At 30.1% G+C, this 20,000-nt stretch overlaps 1 protein-coding gene across 7 annotated transcripts in view; it reads left to right on the top strand.

The window, feature by feature from the left end:
* LOC106068995 (inositol 1,4,5-trisphosphate receptor-like) overlaps window positions 1-20,000 on the top strand; it is a 132,313-nt gene that overhangs the window by 81,228 nt on the left and 31,085 nt on the right. For 4 of the 7 annotated variants that reach the window (XM_056035022.1, XM_056035023.1, XM_056035026.1 and 1 more), the window contains exons 9-40: window positions 63-150; window positions 362-449; window positions 843-950; window positions 1,073-1,218; window positions 1,352-1,430; window positions 1,552-1,640; window positions 1,995-2,120; window positions 2,668-2,718; window positions 2,845-2,925; window positions 3,315-3,500; window positions 3,951-4,073; window positions 4,518-4,622; window positions 4,733-4,843; window positions 5,002-5,079; window positions 5,934-6,066; window positions 6,465-6,574; window positions 9,065-9,202; window positions 10,674-10,697; window positions 12,659-12,775; window positions 14,054-14,189; window positions 14,336-14,435; window positions 14,707-14,761; window positions 15,643-15,752; window positions 16,038-16,137; window positions 16,475-16,582; window positions 16,779-16,915; window positions 17,235-17,302; window positions 17,460-17,518; window positions 17,677-17,838; window positions 18,948-19,076; window positions 19,192-19,301; window positions 19,616-19,700. In XM_056035022.1, coding sequence (XP_055890997.1) covers window positions 63-150; window positions 362-449; window positions 843-950; window positions 1,073-1,218; window positions 1,352-1,430; window positions 1,552-1,640; window positions 1,995-2,120; window positions 2,668-2,718; window positions 2,845-2,925; window positions 3,315-3,500; window positions 3,951-4,073; window positions 4,518-4,622; window positions 4,733-4,843; window positions 5,002-5,079; window positions 5,934-6,066; window positions 6,465-6,574; window positions 9,065-9,202; window positions 10,674-10,697; window positions 12,659-12,775; window positions 14,054-14,189; window positions 14,336-14,435; window positions 14,707-14,761; window positions 15,643-15,752; window positions 16,038-16,137; window positions 16,475-16,582; window positions 16,779-16,915; window positions 17,235-17,302; window positions 17,460-17,518; window positions 17,677-17,838; window positions 18,948-19,076; window positions 19,192-19,301; window positions 19,616-19,700 — 3,340 coding nt within the window. The remainder of the gene's footprint in view (window positions 1-62; window positions 151-361; window positions 450-842; window positions 951-1,072; window positions 1,219-1,351; window positions 1,431-1,551; window positions 1,641-1,994; window positions 2,121-2,667; window positions 2,719-2,844; window positions 2,926-3,314; window positions 3,501-3,950; window positions 4,074-4,517; window positions 4,623-4,732; window positions 4,844-5,001; window positions 5,080-5,933; window positions 6,067-6,464; window positions 6,575-9,064; window positions 9,203-10,673; window positions 10,698-12,658; window positions 12,776-14,053; window positions 14,190-14,335; window positions 14,436-14,706; window positions 14,762-15,642; window positions 15,753-16,037; window positions 16,138-16,474; window positions 16,583-16,778; window positions 16,916-17,234; window positions 17,303-17,459; window positions 17,519-17,676; window positions 17,839-18,947; window positions 19,077-19,191; window positions 19,302-19,615; window positions 19,701-20,000) is intronic. The other 3 variants (XM_056035024.1, XM_056035021.1, XM_056035025.1) reach the window with 3 other exon arrangements.

Here is a 20,000-nt window from a genome sequence, read left to right as displayed (position 1 = left end):
TCTTGTGATGATTATCAATTTAAATTGTGTTTTTCTCTTTTTTTTCTCTTTTCTTTCTTCAGCTCTGAACTCAACTTAGGAGTGGAGCGCTCCAGTTTTACATTAATTGGAAGCTATAGAGATCACCCAGAGGAAAGTAGATTTGTTAGAGTAAGTTTGTAGCTTCAATTGATCAACTTGTGTTGAAAACATTTTTTTAACTCTTTCTCTCCATAATTATTTACCACATTCTGATGGAATCAAGGTTTGTATCGTCGGTTAGGAGAGAAAGAGTTAACAACAACAAAAATTTTACACAATTTTTTTGAAAATTAGAATCTGGATATTCACTATCTAAATGACGTTCATATTTCTTTCTTAGGGAGGGTGTGTGGTAAGATTGTTTCACAAAGAATTAGAAGCTTACCTTGTGGCTGAGGGGTTGTTTGATGAAGCAGTTATTGAAGATGGTAAGAATTAAACCTCTCAATATTTGTTTGTAGAAAGTTTTTCTATTTCTTTCAATACATTTTTGAGTGTAATCATAAGCAGTCTTGATATCATCCTAAGCCATTGATATTGTTTGCTAACATAGTTTGTTTACATATTAGCTGTGTTAGTTGCTGTCTTGAACATAATAATATTGTTTACTGAGTTCCAGAAATATACTGTTCTATTATTTTCTGAGTTTTAGACTGGTTCATGTTATTTCAGTGCAGATTTAATTTACAATTTAAATCCTTTGTTTTTTAATTTGTTATTACTCTTATTTAATGTTTCATTTGTAAAGATAGCATACCCGTTTCTCATGTTTGTACTGGATGAATCAGCAATTGTATTGGGAATGTCATATTTATTTTTAGTTCATTTCCGCATACGTGCCATTGACCAACATCGTCCTAAATCATTGTCTCCATCAACTTCTGGCATCACCTATTGGCAGTTGGAAGCAGAGCACAGCATTTTGGATGGTAATTTATTTCCATGATATATTTATGTCAAATATCTCATTTTTTCTTACATTTGGTTTTTGTTAAAAAAAAAAAACAACAAAATTTATCTTTTTTTTTTTTTTTTTTTTGTTCCTTTTAAGGTGATGTACTCAGATGGGAACAACAGATAAGATTGAGGCACATGTTGACTCGTCAGTACTTGAGTGTGGACACAAATGGTGATGTTCTACTGACCCCTGATCCTACAGATCCTCGGACAGTTTTTAGACTTCATTCTGTCTTAAAAGTATTCAACCTTCTTTGACTTTTTCTCTACAGGATTAGTTTTTAAGTACCTTGGTTTGTTTCTATTTAATTGGTCACACTTATTCATTTGATCAGTAATTGATATTCAGCTATTGATACATTTCTTTTTAAAGGAAAGAGATGAAATTCAATTGGAAAGCTATGCGAGGATAGAACACATGCTTACAAACCGTTGGTTACATGCGCTGAAAGGTTGTTACACATTTTATAATAGATGCTGAAATAATAGGTTGTATTAACTTTCATATTACTATTTTATATTCCATAAAATGAAAATGATACTTACTATTTCATACTATATTGCTATTTCAAGATGAGGATTATGAGAAACGACAGTATAATGAACATGATACTGAAAGAACAATGCAGGGACTTAGGTGGGATGGAGCGTCTTTAAGAAAGGTAATATTGTTAATTTAGAAGAAGTCTGTTGTAGTAGACTTTTTCAAAATCTTTCTCCATTACCTCACGAAGAGAAAAATGTGACTTGTTTCAACCTTAAAGACATTGAATGAAACAAAATGAATTATAAAGTAGTTCTTCTATGGATTTTGTTGATCTTAGTTCTTTTTCTTCAATAATTAGTGTTGATTTGTATTGTATCAAAACAACAAAATGTAGAATTTGGGCCATACACATTTAATTCATACATCATACGACAGTTTGAGCTTGTTTAATACATTTAAGCTGATGTCTAGTATTTAGTACCCTGTTCTTTATAGTGTTCCTAATGTTTCTCTTACATGATATCTGTAGGTGTCTGCCAGCATGGAGAGTATGTATGATGATGCCTACACCATCCAGCAAGTCAAAGAATGTGATGTCTTGAGTTTCAACTATGTAGCAGGGATGCTGCCTTTTCTTTTCAACCTCATCCAAGATGTTAGTAATGATGGGAAACACATTTCCTTTAGTCATTATTAGAATTAGAATTTCATTTTATCGATAGAGTTTAAAATCTAGTTCAGAAGATCATTTGATTATTTATTATTACTAAAAAGATGATTAAATAATTTTTGCTTCCAAAAAATAATTTCAGAATTACTAGAGTTAGATAACAATGCTTTGATTTGAAGGTCTATGAAATATTAGAATTTTACACAAATCTCCTTTGCCCCCACAACTTGTTAATGTAAATGTTTTAAATTTTCATAATTACATATTCAATTTTTTACAAATCTTATAAGCAATTGTATCAATTATTTTGATACAGATTTAAAAAATACTTTTAATCTGTTTGATCTTTTTGATAATTGAAAAACACAGCTTTGAGAGTTGTGCCATGGTAAAAGGAAACAAAAAATCTTGTTGCATTTTTTACTTTGTAGTGTAATAACATCATATTTAATATAAAAATGATTTTTTTATTATAATATTATAATGTAACATGTCCACTAAAATCTATCACTGCTCTATTTTTAACCTCCAGCAACTAAGTAATGCTCCACTGACTGCAAGAAGAACACATGAAATGATCATGGTAAATTGGATTGTTTTTGTCAATACAGTGACTTAACTTTAAAAAAAATATTTCTAGAACTCTTCCAACAATTAGTTTGAAAGTTTCTTGTTATGTCACACATTTCTTGACATTATTTTCTTTCAGACATTACATGAGATTAAAGAATTCATAATGCCTGAGGGTTTGCCTGATAAAAATAGACAAAAGCTGTTAAGAAATCTTAGGGTAGGACTTCTTACCACTCAATTCTTTTATTGACAAAAAAAGTTATTGTAAAAGTCTTAGTGTTATTTATGTTTAGAGTTTTATCAATTGTACTTTCTGTTGCATTAATTGAGCAAAGAATGTATTTTTATTGTCAAAATTGTAACTTCTCTTTAAGAAAAAAATAAGCATTTGAACTGAAAATTAATGTAAATATCAATGTTGCTGTTAGTAGATTATTTGATTCTTATAGAAGAATGAATTGTCAAGTTATTAGCTGATTGATAGAAGGGAAATGTTAAATATTTTTTCTGTTATTTGATCACTTAAAAAAAAATAAAATTTCATTATATTTGCCCCACCATTAAATATGAATTCAATCACTCACTTTTTGAATCAACCTAATGCAGGTGATAGATCTGCTGGTCAGATTGTTACAGTGCCCACTACGAGAGGAAGATGAACAGATTCAAATGATCAGAATCTTTAAAGAAGCCTATGATGTACTTCACGCTTATATGTTGGGGAAAAGCAGAAAAAATGCTCTGTACATTGCTAAATATATTGACTTTTTTCAAACCCAGTTTACTCAGAAGGTAAATAATAAATAGGAAGAAATTGTAAATGAAACAAAATACATGAATTAATACAAAGGAGAGAAAAAGTTCGTCCATTCAAATACTTTCATATTCTGAAGAAAGCAATATGTACATAACTAATACAGAAATATAGAAGAAAAGGGTGATAATTATGACAACAATAGGATTTAGAATACAATTACATTTATTTTAAAATAAAGCATTACAGTGTGTGAATAAGATTGAATGGTCTCCCTTGTAAGACCAAACAAATTGCAGATTTGCAAATTAAGATTTTTCTGTAGATAATGTAACTATCTTCAGAGATACTTGTCTTACGTTTGTAAAAAATAAAAGTCTGTAACAAGTAATTGGTAACAACATACTGACTACACTACGGTAAATAGACCCAAAAAAATCTTTTCTTCTAAATCCTGTTATTAAACAAATAACAACTTTTCTTTTCAGGGTGGCATAGGTTTAAATGTTGCCCAAATGATAGTTGAATTGATTCGGAACAAAAGAAAAATAGTGGATAGAATAACTCAAGCTCACATTGACACCTTTATTCAGCTTCTTCGCAACAATCCTGTAAGTTTAATGCTCAATCTTTTATATCTTTTATCACTATCTATCTAATTCATTGTTATATGCATGAAGCAGTGAGTCTTGGAGTCTCGAGTTTTGAAGCAAGAAGAGTGGCCAGGTTGAAAGAGCGCCGAACCAACAAAAAGCTGAGAGAAGAAGCAGGCAACTGACCATGTCACATATGTGGTCGGCTTTTTAAAGCGAGGATTACAGTCACCTTCGAGTCCATAGGAAATGAGAAATGTGCTCATCTTTGATCACGAAGGAGGAGCTATATATGTTTCAAGCATTTTTATTGATATATCTTAGGAAGTGGGCAAATAAGATCAGAATACTGTTTCTTCCTTCATCTCATTATCAGATTATATTTGATTCAATATTTCTTTTTTTTGGGGGGGTATTATTTCCTGTATCTCATTATCAGATATTTAATTCCATATTTTTTAGAGTTATCATTTCCTGGATCTTCTTCAAGTGTTATGTGTGTGTGATGAGGTTGCTATACCTAATAATCAGAGTTATATAGTTCAGCAATGGCTGCGGACCTACAAGGTATTTTATTTTCTTCTGTTGATTTATTCTGGTAGCTCTTTGAAAGTATATTATTAAAATTATAAAAATTATGGAGCTTTGATTGACCTTGTGTATCTTCTTTTCTTCAGGACAGTGTATATTTATTGGACAGAGGTCAAAATATAAACAAGAGTCCAAATATTGTGTACATTTCTGTTGATGGAAGAGCGACTTGGGTGGCGTTGCACCAGTTTGTTGATGTTAGTTGTTTACTAATAACTACTCTTATGATATTGTTCAATTGAAATTATGATTGTTTTTTAGTGAAAAGAAGCACCTTTCAGTTTTTGACATTTTAAATGACTGAAATTATTTCTTTGTTTTAAAATGCAAATATTTTTTGATTACTTCTTCCTAGGAAATGGCTGCAGATTATGATTCAGAGAAAAATCAGTTTTTTATTCATCAATTGGATTTAATGAAAGCGTTTTGTTTTGTAAGTTGATAGATTTAATTAGGATTAGTAAAAAAATTGTAGCATGTAATCTTCTTTTTTGAAGTAACGTCTGTATTATATAAGATAAGAAGATATAATCCCTGTGCACCAATGACTATTCTGTTTATAGTACCATGATTAATAAAGAAAAACTTAAAATTGTCATTCTCTCATCATACTTTGAAGATTTCCAACCCTGTTAATCTATGACAGATCACATGTTACGTATCTGTCATGGTTATTAATAAAACTGTTACCAAATAAGCCAACTGGGTTGTTACTTGACATGATGAGACAGTACCTTGAACTAGGATCCATTGATACACTTTTATGCCACCAAGATAGGCTACTCTTAATTCCAACTACTCAAGCTATCATTAAAAACCCCAGACCTTGTATTGAACAGCATCATTACCCCTAATTGATAACCACCACCTGCCCCTCTCTGTTGTATATGACTTCCTAACTCATCTCTTTATAGGTTAATTTAAAATTACTTTTCAATCTCTTTTTCTCATTTCTAATAATTCTAATGTAAATTTTTATTGTTGTAAAAGTGTCATGAGTGTACTTAATATATTTGTTAAGTTTTTTATAAAAGTTATTTCTGTATGCTTATATGAAAAGACGCAAACGGTGAAAATAAAATCTTAATCGACCACTGGTGGACAATGGTTATGCTTTCCCTGCATGTGGCAAAATATGTATGTCACAGCTGGGGCTGCATTCCTCATTAATCTTTGGACTTGCAGACAAGCCTTATTATTATTATTATTATATGAAAAGAATTGTGTTATCAAAAAATCTGAACAACTTCATAATCTTTTTATTCTACACCTAAATCCTAATTGCAGGGCAGAAATGATTTCTCTATACACACCATAACAAGAGAGTTTGGTTATATTACATGGGAAGATGCCTTTCTCTGTATACAGTCAGAACTTCTTCCTGACTCAATCAGAGCCAAGTTTACTGAACTTGTAATTGGTAAGTCTATAATTAAACATTTTATTTGCTGAGTCTCAAGATTATTGTAGCATTTCTTTTAGGATTCAAAACAAATTGTTTCTTTTTTTTTAAAGAGTCTTTTTCAATAATCGAATCACTAATGTTACATTTTTTATTTGGGGATGAAAACCTGGGCATTATTTTGAGTGACAAGTAGCATTCAATAATTTTTAAGCTTCAATACTCTCCTCAGAGCTAATTATGATTAATGAAATTTGGAAATTAAAGTAAAAATTTTAATTCCTGGCAAGGAATTTAACTTTTAACATTAAGATATAGGTTAAGGTTTCTTCAATCAACTTCTTTAATTATTTATTTTTAGTAAAATTAATAAAATGCCACTAAATTGATGTTTAACTCCTAATGCTATTTGAAAGGTCTATTTGTGGATGTGGGAAACAACTATTCAGTTTTGGACAATCCAAACATCTGCTTTGTCTATGATTATGTTGGCTCCAAAGATGCAGACACAGATCAAAGTCAATATGTAAGTTAGCAGTGTGGTTTCAATGTTACACCTAGTCGTATACAAGATATATTCATAGATAGGCCCAACATCATTTTTAAATTAGAGTTTAAGTTACACTAAGAATTTATCTTACAGTTTTTCTGTTTAATCTATTTGTATATTTGTATGCTAAGGATAAATGTTTTATTTCTTGCTTATGCAAAAGTTTTTCTATTACTCTCTATGCTAAAACAGTGACATTGCTTATACATAATTAGTTTTCAGTTTTTATAAGTCAAGATATTCATTTTAAAAATGTATGATAGAAAATTATGTATACAAGTGTGTGCTATACATATCTACATATTTAATTCAACTGAGTAGTTAGGAACTGACCAACATAAATGGCTTTTAGTTTCACTCACCATCATATCCTATTCTTGGTGTCTTGGGTTTGACTAATCAAAGTTTGAGGATACAACTTGTTATATGATTGGGACAAGGGTTTGACTGACAGACTCACTCTGAAACTAACATTTTGTCTGAGAGGGACACACATAGAGCACCAGCGTTGTTGACTTGTGTGCTGTGCCACCACACACTCTGTGACACTGATTGTTTAGTTCTGAGAGAAAACGTTGAATCTCCGCTTGTGACATTCAATGATGCTGTAGTCGTTGATGTTATAGACTGTAGCTATTTGCATTGCTTCTTTTGTATTCTCAGTTTGTCTAGTCTCTGTCGCTAGTTTTTTGTCTTACTGGTCAAGAGATAAATTCAGTATTTTCAATTCAGAGCATCTAATAAGTAATACTTTAAAAATAAAGTTATGCACATTTAATTATATTTTAGTTACATTTATAATTTTCTTCAAATTCATGCTTTTCTGTTAGGAATAAATTAAAGTTATAATAAAAAATATATATATAATTTAATTTTTTTTATACTTTTTTACATTTTATTATTGTAATTTTGACAGGCTAAAAGTATTAATTATATAATAATCTGAAATACTCCAAAGGTTGAAAACTTAAGATAAACTTAGTTTCAGTGTTTGATCTAAGTTTGGGATAATTGTAAACCTACACCACCACAAAATAGCTTTCTAAAAGATTAGTTTTGATGAAAAGTAAAATACAGTTTCATCTCACTTGTAAAAACTTGATTAAGCTTTTTCATCTGCTGTTTCCTTAAGTTTCTTTCCCTTTGGTCTCAGTACACAAATGTATCGCTACTCTGTCTGATTTATTGCACAATATATTTAGTTGTTTCTTTTTTGTGTATGTGTCTGTTTTCTATTCTTTTGTTCAGTTTCCTATTCATAAAAGTTTACTTGCACAAAATACAAAAATCTGTGTCATAAATTTGTAAAGTATTTCATCTTCAGAATCAAAAACATGTTTTAGAACATGCAACTATTAATTAATATAAGGAAAAGATTTCTTGTAAACTTTTTTTTTTATTAATAAAATGTTAAGTTCATCTGAAATTTTCTGTTAAAATGTTCTAAGAGGCTCACTTTTTAAAATGACATCTATCATGGTGCCTAATCACAGATACAATTGTCATTCTGTTTCTTATTTTCATTTGCTGTTTCAACAATCTTCAGTCCATGAATTCTGATCATATTCATTGGTTTCATGTGTGCCTAATGAAGTGTGATCTTTTCAGAGCATTAAATTGTAATCTTTCTATTATTTCATGTCAAATTATGTTCCCATTCTTCTGTTTCACCTGTTTACTAATCAAGTATATGTAGCTTCACTGGCAGGTCTTGTGAAGTTAGCCAAGCCAATAGCTGTCATAGTTGAAATGCCCAATACAGTTTATCACTTGTTTAACCTTTAAAGCTTTTTTTCTTCTGTATATCCAAACAATAGTCCACATGAATAAAAATATAGAGGCTACTAAGAGTGAAAAAAAACTGTCATTTGATGCAAACTAAACATTCTTATGGTAACTAGTTAATTAAGATAGTCACATTGTTTCTGGATGTCCTTGAGTGGGGCATGATCTCAAGGACAATGTAAGAACTGAAAAAAAAAGAAAATATGTTGCTGATGATGGCCTACATAATAAAATGGTGGTTAGAAATCATATTCAGTTTATCTGACATCCATTTAAAAAAATTAAGAAAAATTCAACATCATTATATTACAAAACCTAAGGGTTTGGGGGGGGGGGGGACAAAATTATACTTTTTCTTAGACAGTAACATTTTAAAAAAATTTAAGTAAATACACATTTCAACAAACATAACTTCTTAGTTTGTTTTTTTTTCTTTTTGTTACCCTGTTAGGAATTCAACGTTTCAGGATACTAGATCTATAATCTAAAGCATTTTTATTAATAAAATAACTTTTTGAAAAATGTTTTTTAAAATAAAGTGCATGAATTAATATGCAAACTTCTTTGAAACAAATCCTAACTAGTGAAGTGATGCCAAGTTAGCTAATTTGTTGTTGTTAATGTTGTGATTGGCTTAGCACTAAAACTTTAGTGCCTCATTTAATTTCATTTGCCTTGTAGCCTATTCCTTCATCTCCGTCATCCCACCTCTATGTCAACAATGTGGATGCTGCCAACAAGTCTGGTTTTAATTCCATTCTCAAAGAGTCTGAGGAAGATACAATTGTTTGGAATGAAGTGATTGATATGCCCATTGAGGTAGCCATTCTAGTCAAACCATGAACACAGCTACTGTAGACACACTTAGGCTTGAGGAAGTAGTTTAAAGTAGAAATTTCTATCACTTGTAACAAAGGTAGTAAGATTAGATTAGGATGTGTTACACTTTGCCATAGCTGGAATTAGGAAAGATAAGTAGAATTTGTATCACTTGTAACAATAGTAGTAAGATATTAGATAAGGAAGGGTCACATTTTGTCTTAAAGAAAATAAAGGGAAGATAACATTTTTCTATTTGTGTTGCAGTGAGGTAATCCATATTTTAATTCAGTCACATTACAAAACTTGTTCCTATTTGTGTCTGTTCATTTATTCTGATCTTATTAATCTACTTGTAGTTGACCTACTAACATCAGTATTTAGCTTGATAGAACTAAATGATTTACATTGTAACACGTACAAGAGCCTCAAAGCTAAATATTACCACTATAATTCATCCTAGAAATTAACATTTAATAAGTAACCCTATTTTTAACTTCAATCCTTTTTAAGGTAACAGTTAGAAAAAATTTATATTGTTCTTAAAAAAAGTATGTAAGCTAGATTGCTAGATTGAGTTAAAATTAGTATATCACTTTGCTTCTGAGCTATTGATTGTGTAAGAAATATTTGATTATAAAACTATAGATTGCTTTATTTGTAAACTGTAATAGTAACTTGGTCAAGTTGTTACAGTTGTTAAGTAAATGATAATAGGATTAGTTCTACAAAATCTGCTCAAAGTAGGCGTGATTGAATTAAATAGAATGTAACCTAATATACATAATACTATGAACACTCAATGTATTGAACTGTAGTTGTATCATACTTTAAAAAAGTATCTTTCAAAATGTTGTTTTTTTTAGCAAACAAAACATATTAAAGTTTTAACCACAAAAATTTAGGTTATATTTCCTTTGATCACTCAAAAGAGATTTCATTTTTCTTTACTTAATTTTCTTAAATGTAAAAAAACATTATTAGTATGTTATGGCAATCTGTAAGAAAAACAGCAATCTTTTAGTTTTCTTCAATCCAATGTTGTCTTGCTATGAAGTTGACCAGCCTTTTCTGCCAATCAAGCCTTTTGGGAAAAAAATTAAATCACCTAAAAAAATAGATATCATTGTTTCTTATACATTCATTTAAACCGCCTTGCAAACATAACTTAGATAACTCATTATATAACAAACAACTAAAAGCTTTGAAGAAAGATAACAGCTTTTGACTTAGGTGCCCTAAAAGTCTTGCTTACACTTAGGCCATTTTTTTCATGTTTGAGTAAACCAACATTTCACTCACCTTTGACCCAACAATCCTAGGCTTAATCTGCTTGCCTAAAGAAAAGTATCTCAACTCTCCTGTCAGTAACATTTTTGTAACCTTTTTTTTTTGTTTGGCTTCAGCAAATTTATAATCAGAAACTAATGTACCATGTTTTTATTTATTTTGTTGCTGCATGTTTGGATAGAGACGTAAAGAGCCAAGTTATGAGGTAGTAGGCCTTTCTATTTCAGTTTTGTTCTTTTAGAAGTAGCTTTTCTAGTTGAACTACATTCTAATTTTAGCTACAAAACAGGTCTTTCAGATCTGAACATGTAATCTTTATATTATAGCAAAAAAAAATGCCAAAAAGAAACAGGCTATTATAATGATTTATGTTAACATATACAAGACACAGGCTAAATATTAACCAATTGTATAATTTTTCAATGCTGTGGAAGTGTTCTAATAGTTTGTGAGGGAGTTGGTTTTCAGTAGAGTGGGGGATAAATTTGGGAATTTTGAGTGATTGAAAAGAATACCATAAGAGTTGAAAAGGATCTAGTAATTCTAAATCACAATACTTATAATCTAAGTTTTTAGCAAAGTACGTTTTTAACCAGCTGGTAGGTTATAGTTCAGTCTGATATTGGGAAACTAAAATCTTTAACCATATGGGAAAATTTTAGCTCCACCAGTTTTATAGTGCTAGATTTGAAAACTTAGATTGTGGCGCTGCAAAACTTCTTTAATGCACTGTTGTTCTTAACTACACTACAAAAGTGATAAACCTCCACTTCCATGTGGTTCAATAGCATCTAAAGACAACAGTTTCCATTAGACGCTTGAGTTTAAAAAAAGAAATAGACCCGATAGAATTCATTGAAGAATAAACTATAGAACTCCTGAGTAAAATCTGCTATTGTCAGACTGCAGTTTCAGTTTGGCCTAAGTGTATTACACTCTAGTATAAAATCAAAACTAATTTTTTTTTAAAATTTGGAATAAAGAATGGAAAGATCCTTACTTGGCTGGCAAAAGAATAAATAACTAAGGCACGATCTTAATATAATGAAGGTGATACTAATTATTATCACAAATCATGCATACTAGATCTTAGTAGGCCTAATGTCAGTAAGCATAATATTCTAAGAGAGAAAACTGTTTGAAGATAGTAACCCTCTGCAACAATACTTTACATTTCCTAGAAATATTTAGCATATATACAACTATTTCATCCCACCTCTATGTTGGAGTATAAAACATTCGTTTTCTAGAAAAAACAACACTTATCTTATATATCCTAATGTTTAGTTTGGTGTTTACTAATATGAATGACAGTTTTCTTTAGAAGTTATCAAAAGCATATCTTTTTATCAAATTAAAACCCTAACACCTTAAAGGTATACCCTTAGATCCTTCTACATACAGAAATAATTATTACTGATTTAACGATTTAAAATAAATGTAAAATTTTTATTTTAAATATCTCAACTAATGTATATATTTTTTTGTTCATAGCTATTTATTATGTTCAATAATAATCTATAAGTAAAAAAGTTTAAAAATAAAAGTGGTACCTTTTTTTGAAACAATTTCAATTATTCTCTTAGGGCTACAATCAATGTCTGTTAGAGAGAGTGTGTGTGTGTGTTAGTTCTGTATTTAACATTAAGTTTGATTAAATTGTTGACATCTAGAAATGTTGCCCTTGTAAGTATGACTCTAAAGTAGCACACACTGTCACACTGATTATTAACACCAATGTATATGGTATGATTTTTTTTTTAAAACTTTTTATTTCTAATGAACTTTAAACTAGGTCTGTGTTTCATGAATTCCTAAATCTAAAAACTTTGTCATGTTTCTACAAACACAATACTTTTGATTATTGATTTCATTCAAACAAACATTGCACAGTTATCACAGAGAAACATTTTATCACAAGAACATGTTTCAATTCTCATTTAATCTTTCATGTTTCTCTTTATTTGAAGTCCATATTTTATAATTGGCTTATTTTTTCACTCAGTATAACCTTGCACTTGTATATAATTCTACATCACTTAATGTATATAGTTTATATATTCTTTTTTATTTACACACCTCCATTTCACAAATACTGTATGAATATGAGATCTGCTATCATTAGAATAGTTTCACTAGTTATTTTGTTGTGGTTTCCCATTGCAGGTTGTGAAAGACCTAGTCACCATATTTCCTGTATTAAGAGATTGGCTGGCAGAGTTTCTCTCTAAAAACTGCACAATGACTCTCAATATGGTTGGCAGAAATTTACTTATTAAGCAAGTAAGTGTCAGCTTTGTTGCCTTTAAATAAACATAAGATATTTTACACCTCTAGTTTAATCAAATCAGAGTAGCATTTGACATTCTACTTTTTAGCAACAGTTTTACAAATTTTGAAATAATTACAATTACAAAATTTAATAAAATACTCAGAAAGACACAAAGATGAAGGCACATTCCTTGTTCCATATGCTAGGACAAATTTGTACAGATGCTCCTTCTTCCCTAGTGCTATTAGAGCATGGAATGGGTTGCCTGAGCCAGCCAGGAAAACTAGTGTCTTAGCAGAATTTAGGTCATTGGTTAATATGCATGACTAAATGCATGACGCGTAGGACGTAATCATCTTCTTTTTTGTTGTAACATCTTTATTATATAAGATAAGACATGATTGTCTTTTTATTAGAAATAAAACAAATAAAAGATTTGATTTTTTGTCATTAGTTTCTCAATACGAAACCTCATTTTAAGTCATAAATCTGTTTATTTGATATCTTGGTAGGTCATTATCCTGTATGTGTATATATATATATATATACAGGGCTTTTTTTGTGATGTGCATACTGGCACCTTTTTGAAAAAATTATAACTTTTCTTGTATTTTAATGTATATTATTAATTTTTAGTAGTTAAAAGGCAATCAACTACTGAGTACTGGCACCTATTTTAAAAAAAAAAAAAACACTGTATATATATATATATATTATCCTTGTTTCTAAATAGATATGTGGAGGCAAAGTTCAATTTATTGAGTAGACAACAAAAACTGTGTTCTTTCCAATAGATGAAGAATTTATTTGGGATCACTATAAGTAGGGCTTAGGTAGTACTCTGATGGCACATCTTTAACTACAATAGCCCTTATATAGAATGATCTTGGTGCAAACAAAATAATTAGAAAGTAGAATGTAAAAATCAATTCTGTTATTTATTGAATAACTCTTTTAGTCATATTTCATAAGGCATTTAAAGATATTCATAATATCACATAAAGGTTACCCTCAGTACATTGTCAAATCTACAGTTTACATGTCATGTCACTTGACAGTTGTTTCCACAATGCACATCAAAAGTGCAGTTAGTACAAATATACTAATACATAGGATTTTACAAATATACAAATATATAGGTTTTTACAAATATAGTAATATATAGGATTTTTACAAATATACTAAATAGGATTTTACAAATATACTAATATATAGGATTTTACAAGTAAACTAATATATAGGATCTTACAAATATACTAATATACATGATTTTATTTATTTTGTGCTAGGTATTAAGACTACTTCAGTACTTGGTCAAATTTGGTTACTACATGGATGTTGAAGACATCAGAAAACTTCTACCACCATTGCTCAGTTTGTTGGATGGTAGACATGACGTCCCATTCCCTAAAGATAAGGAAAAAGGTCATTGCCAAGTCATTTTAAAATTTAACTATTTTTATGCTTGTAATATCATAATAATAGGTAATGAAAATAATATTTAATATACACATTATATCGGTATAATAGCAGTAAAATTATTGTATAGAAATTTTCTCGTTGGATTTCAGGATTTTCAAAAGAGGCTCAAAAAGCTGTCCAGGCCTACAGAACTGTTGGAAGATTTGAAATGAGTTCTGAAACAGAAGCCCTAGTGAATGCCAAGTATCAGTAAGCATTGGAAAAATCTTAAATTCTTGTGTAAAGGTCAAATGATCTATACATTGTATTGAAAGAACAAGTTTGAGCTATTAACATTTTAGTTAAGCTACTTAGATCTAGCTAGCAATATATATTTTAGTTTAGTAGACCTAGTGTAGAGTTTAGAGATTTGATAGCTGTAAACCAGAGCCTATTAATAGCGTAGTATATTTCCAGTCATGATGTTTTTGTTTACTGCCTCAGTAATGAAATATGTTGACATTATTTTGTTGTCTTTCAGAGCCATGAAGGCACTAGATCTATTGCTGACTTTCCAAAGAAATTTAAGACTTAAGGTAAACATATCTTACACATAGATATCTGTTATTAAAAACATGACATCTTTTATTCCATGGGCGATTTTTCAGTAATAGCAACAAATCTATAAATAGCTATCCTTGCTGCATTATTATTTATTATTCTTATTAGGTTTGTTTATTGCTTGCTCCATACCTTCATTGGGGACTCAGAGCACTCTGGTCTAATCCCTTCTGTGGACATATGGGTAGGGGGGTATCATTCAGCAAACACAACTCAGCTTCAGACACATTTTTAATGTAAAATTTCTAGTTATCATCAGTATTCAAACTTGAGTACCTCTCAGGTAGCCTTTTCTGTCATTCAGACACACATAGCACTATTTCATGTACAGAATATGGAAGGATTGATCAAGTTATGTATTTTGAAATGCATAGAAATTTTGTACACTTTTCAACATTGCAGAATCAAATTTCTAAGTTAATCTGCTTGTAGAGTACAAAGTAATGCTTATCATTTAGTTTTCAGCTGGGATCTTACCATATATTGCCCTTGACATTGGTTATTTTGTCTATTTATTTAGAAGTCTCTCCCATTTATCTTGTAATTTTCTTAACATAATATTACCCCATAATCTCTCTAAATGGGTTTAGACTGGAACTTAAAAATCAAAATGTTCATTGATAGCAGATTACTGTTACCAAATTCTTTGTGAAAATTCCTTATAAAATGAATGATCACTATGTGTTCTAACAATCAAATATAAGTCTTGTTCTATTAACATTTCTAACATATTTTGTTTTCTTATAAAGTAAGGCCTAAATTGTGCCATGTGCCCAAAAACCCAAACCCTTATAAAGTAAAACATTCTGAAAGGATTTACATTCGTCTTTTTTTTTGTTCTGCTCTGCTCTTGTAGGTCTTTGTGACAATGTTTAAACAAACAGAACAAGGAGCTGCTAAGAAGAAAGTGCAAGCACATCTTGAGCCTCTGTTGTATGAGACCTTTAACCCTGTCGATACTAAGAAGTGAGTCTCACTTTTACATACGTTGTGTGTGACAATATTAGAACAACATTACCACTAATTGTTGTCAAGCAGTCTTTTTTTTTTAAAATATTTTTTCAATCTTTTGTTTTGGTACTTTGTACTTTTACATCAATCCTAATTAGATTAACTAAGAACACTTAATTTAGTATTTTTTTATTTGACCCAATTAAACAACTTTTGCAAAAAGTTAAATTAATAATTTGAAAATAATTTTTTGATTTTTTAGGGCTTCATTTTTATTTTATTAAAATATTTGTACAATAGGAAGGCCTTAAAGCAGCAAAAAGAAGTTCAAAAGGAATTGAGAGAAATGTTTAGTCTTTCATCTATTTTAGACATTGACAGCACAACACTCATTCTTCTAGTAAGTCTTACTTGACACTTTATCATCTGCTGAGTTAGTTTTTGGTTGGCATCACAATTTAAAGTATCATTAGGTAAAACTACTAGTCTGGAAGGCACTCACTGTTTTTCTTGTGCCATGTAATAGTTTCTCTATTTTTATGACTACATTTTTATCAGTTTTGTAGTAACATTTAAGAGGTTCACTATCTAAATAGTCAGTTGAATTTGTTTCTAGAAAACATTTGTTTTGTTTTCAGTATGATTCTCTTAACCCTCATTACCAATGATTAGTTTCCACTTTCAATAGAAAATGATGATTTAATAAGTATTGTAAAATTTTAAAATATCTCTTTCAGGATTTGTCTCAGTACAAATATGAACAAATTATTGTCAAGTCTCTGGATTTACTTAACAAACTTTATTCATCTCAGATGGATATGTTTGCATTGGCTAAGAGGGCACAAGTGGGTGTTGATTTATTTTATTTTCTAATTAGAGATCACGTCTGAACATATACGATTGATTATTAACAAATGTTTGTTTCACAAAATGTAGGATTTTTTTTCAATTAAGCTAGTGTTAGAACATAAAGGATGTTTGATTTTATAATAAAGCTTTCAATTGTAAGAGTTAATTTATCATCATTGTTATCTCTGTTAGATTCTGTACACGCGTGATTCTGCTCGAGTTCATCGTGAGGTACAAAGAAGTTTACCAACCTTGCGCAGACTTGCCAGGTCAAAGTTGAATGACCAACAGGTGTCCCTAATTAATGAGGTCTTGGATGAACTTTGCGAGTAAGTTTTTGGATTCCAATTTGATTTTAAGCAATGCTGGAAGAAAATTTAGAACATGAAATTAAAATTAATAAATAAAATTTGATCCAAGCAATAAAACATTTCAACAAAAAGACATCCAATTAGAATCTAAGCAAAATTTACTTTCAGCATGATACTTTCTTCTTTGATTTCTAGTAGATGTAGAATAAGTTATAATAGAAATATTTTATTTTAGAAGAAATAAATGTGAATACTAAACAAATATTATTATAAATATTTCTAGACATAATTTGATTAGAAAATTAGATTTGTGTTTTATAAATACATTTGTATACAGATTCTGCTACCTACCAAAAACACCACAAGAACCTCACCCAATGAATCAAAATATAATGATAAGTCACGGTAATACACCTTTTTTTATTAATACTTTTCAAAATCCTGTAATTAAAATTATATTTATCATACAGAGAAATGGATTATGGCATGTAAACATTTGAAAATAGCTAAGAAATTTAAATAAAAATGTTTGCTCAAGTTATCCCATGTCTTATTTCAACAGGTGTTCTCAACATAGTGCTTGATATTCTGTCACAAGAAATTGATTCCAGATTGCTAAGAGTGAGTGGTCATGTCTCCTTCCACCAACTTTCTTTATCTGGTTTTACTTATGTATTAGTCTGTTTTAGAATTACTTTGCTGTCACTTGGTTCATACATCCACCAGTCTAAACGTTGCTGTTTTATTGAACTACTTTAATTCTCCCTGTCTGTTTCTAGGAACAATATCAAGGCATGGAGTCTGTGTTCAAGAAGACCTTACATCTGTTGTGTCTTTTGATTAGAGAAAACCATGAGGTGCAGGAAGAGATGTTTTACCACTTGGACAGGCTACTAGATGTCTCCATTGTCAGGTCTCACCTTGCTTTAGCTTTAAAAGAGGTTGGTTCTTTTACTCTGTAGGGATTTACCACGGACTATTATTTGATCCTCAGTTCCTGGGCATCAGGCTTTGATATGCGTTGGCATAAAATTTGTTTGCATCAGTTGTAGAGAACTAGCTGTCTGTGTTCATAAAGAAAAAATATTCTTTTTTAAATGTATATTGCCCATAAATAGAAAATGCTTTTTTTGTTGATGATGATATGGAGTCATGGTATTAAGATTTTCACAGCACAGATATTGTTAGATTAGTGATAGTTAATACATACTAGATTTTAGTACAACCTTTTACCTTAGAGTATTTCAACTGTGATTGTACAAGCATTTCCAAAAAGTATGCATGAATCCTAGATTACTGGATACTGGCCTCGTTCAATCCTAAAATAACTGTGGCTCATTTTGAAGAACAATTTTCTTGTAGCCCATTTTGGAAATGCATTCTTGCCTGCATGCATCAGATGTTAAAGATTTTAAAGACTGGCTCCCATTCAAGTGCTACTTTCATATGACAATATAGCCACTACTATCTTGTGGTTGCCTAGCGAGACTCCTCATAGTGACTTGCATAGTACACAACCAGCCTATTTAGGGTAAAAAAAACCAGCTAGCATTAAATTACTACAACTCTCTAAATTGTTTTTGTAGCTTTGAGAGAATGTCACAGATCCAAAATAAAAGCTAGATTATTGGTAGACAGACATAATTTATAAAGCAATAATGTAACATTCTGTTTAGAGCCCTAGAGATTGTTATTATCTTGTTTAGTTATTATTAGTTATCTTAATCTAAAAAAATATAATATCAGCAAAAAAACAAAAAGAATCTTTGGAATAATGTCCCTACTTGCACTAGCAATAAAAATTAAGTCTTTGTATATAAATATTTGTTATATTACTTGTCTAAGATTATATACAATAGGCCTACCAGATTGACATTTGCTGATGGATGAGTCTGGTAATGTTCATTGATTTTGGGCATAATGAGAAATTCTATACTTTTTTGTGGTGCAAAGCAACTTCCAGTTCTTGAGTCTTTTGTAGTGCCCTAAAAGAAAAGATTTCATGGATCTATGGACAAGATTTTTCAGTTCTCCCATTCTTGGATTGCAGGTATTTACAGATAATCAAAGTGTTTGTCTCAAAGTCCAGCCTCGCCAAATCCAGAGAATGGTCATGTTAGCAGCAGAATGCCAACACAATGCCCCAGAGTTTTTAGAACTGTTGAAGTCTCTAGTCAAGGTAAACTTGTTGATGTGATTTCATCTACCTTAACTTTCATTGTAGATTTTAAAATGTTTAGCTTGAATGAATTTCCACAAATAGTTCTCTTTCAATGACATCGCTTTTTGCTTAGGTTGAGGGACTTGATTTAACTATCAAAAGAAATCAGGCTTTAGTGATGAAGTACATCATGCAGACTTTTAAAAAATCAGCCTATGTCCTTGACCAGCCACAAGAAGTAAGGTAAGAATTCACCCAGATAATAAAATGTCATTAGACGCAGTACAGCTTAATGCTCTTAAACTTGTTTTTAATCATTCCTGTTTACCTTGACAATTATTTCATACAAAATTTCAGTATGTTATATGCTATATTTAATAAGTAACATTTTTACTTGATTCTTCATCATACATTAATTACAATTAGTTGGAAAATATCTCAAATTTCTGTTTATTACATTTCTATTTGTATATTATTTGGTTTTTCATTGCTATTAGGGGGTTGAATATTCTTAAAATGGTTCTTTTTTTACAAGTCTTTGTCAACAAACTTTTCAGGGATAAGATCTTAACCAATCAGACAGAGCCTGGACATCTTACCTATTTTATAAATCTTGTGGAGCTGTTAGCAACTTGTGCTGAGGTCAGAACACAATTGTTAAATGTTTTTTTTTAAATCTAGTTTATCTTGCAATGATTTGTCAATGAAACCATTCAAAAAACAAGAGGTTACAGTTTACTAAGCACCTTTAGAATAAGGAACATTTTTTTAAAAATCTAGTTTATCTTGCAATGATTTGTCAATGAAACCATTCAAAAAACAAGAGGTTACAGTTTACTAAGCACCTTTAGAAATAGGAACATTTTTTTAAAAATCTAGTTTATCTGCAATGATTTGTAAATAAAACCATTAAAAAAACTAGAGGATACAGTTTTCTAAGCA

The sequence above is a fragment of the Biomphalaria glabrata genome, chromosome 7 (assembly GCF_947242115.1).
Source record: "Biomphalaria glabrata chromosome 7, xgBioGlab47.1, whole genome shotgun sequence".
In the NCBI taxonomy this organism is placed as follows: domain Eukaryota; kingdom Metazoa; phylum Mollusca; class Gastropoda; family Planorbidae; genus Biomphalaria; species Biomphalaria glabrata.
Note: the sequence above shows the minus strand (reverse complement) of the source record. Positions and strands in the feature narration are given on the sequence as shown.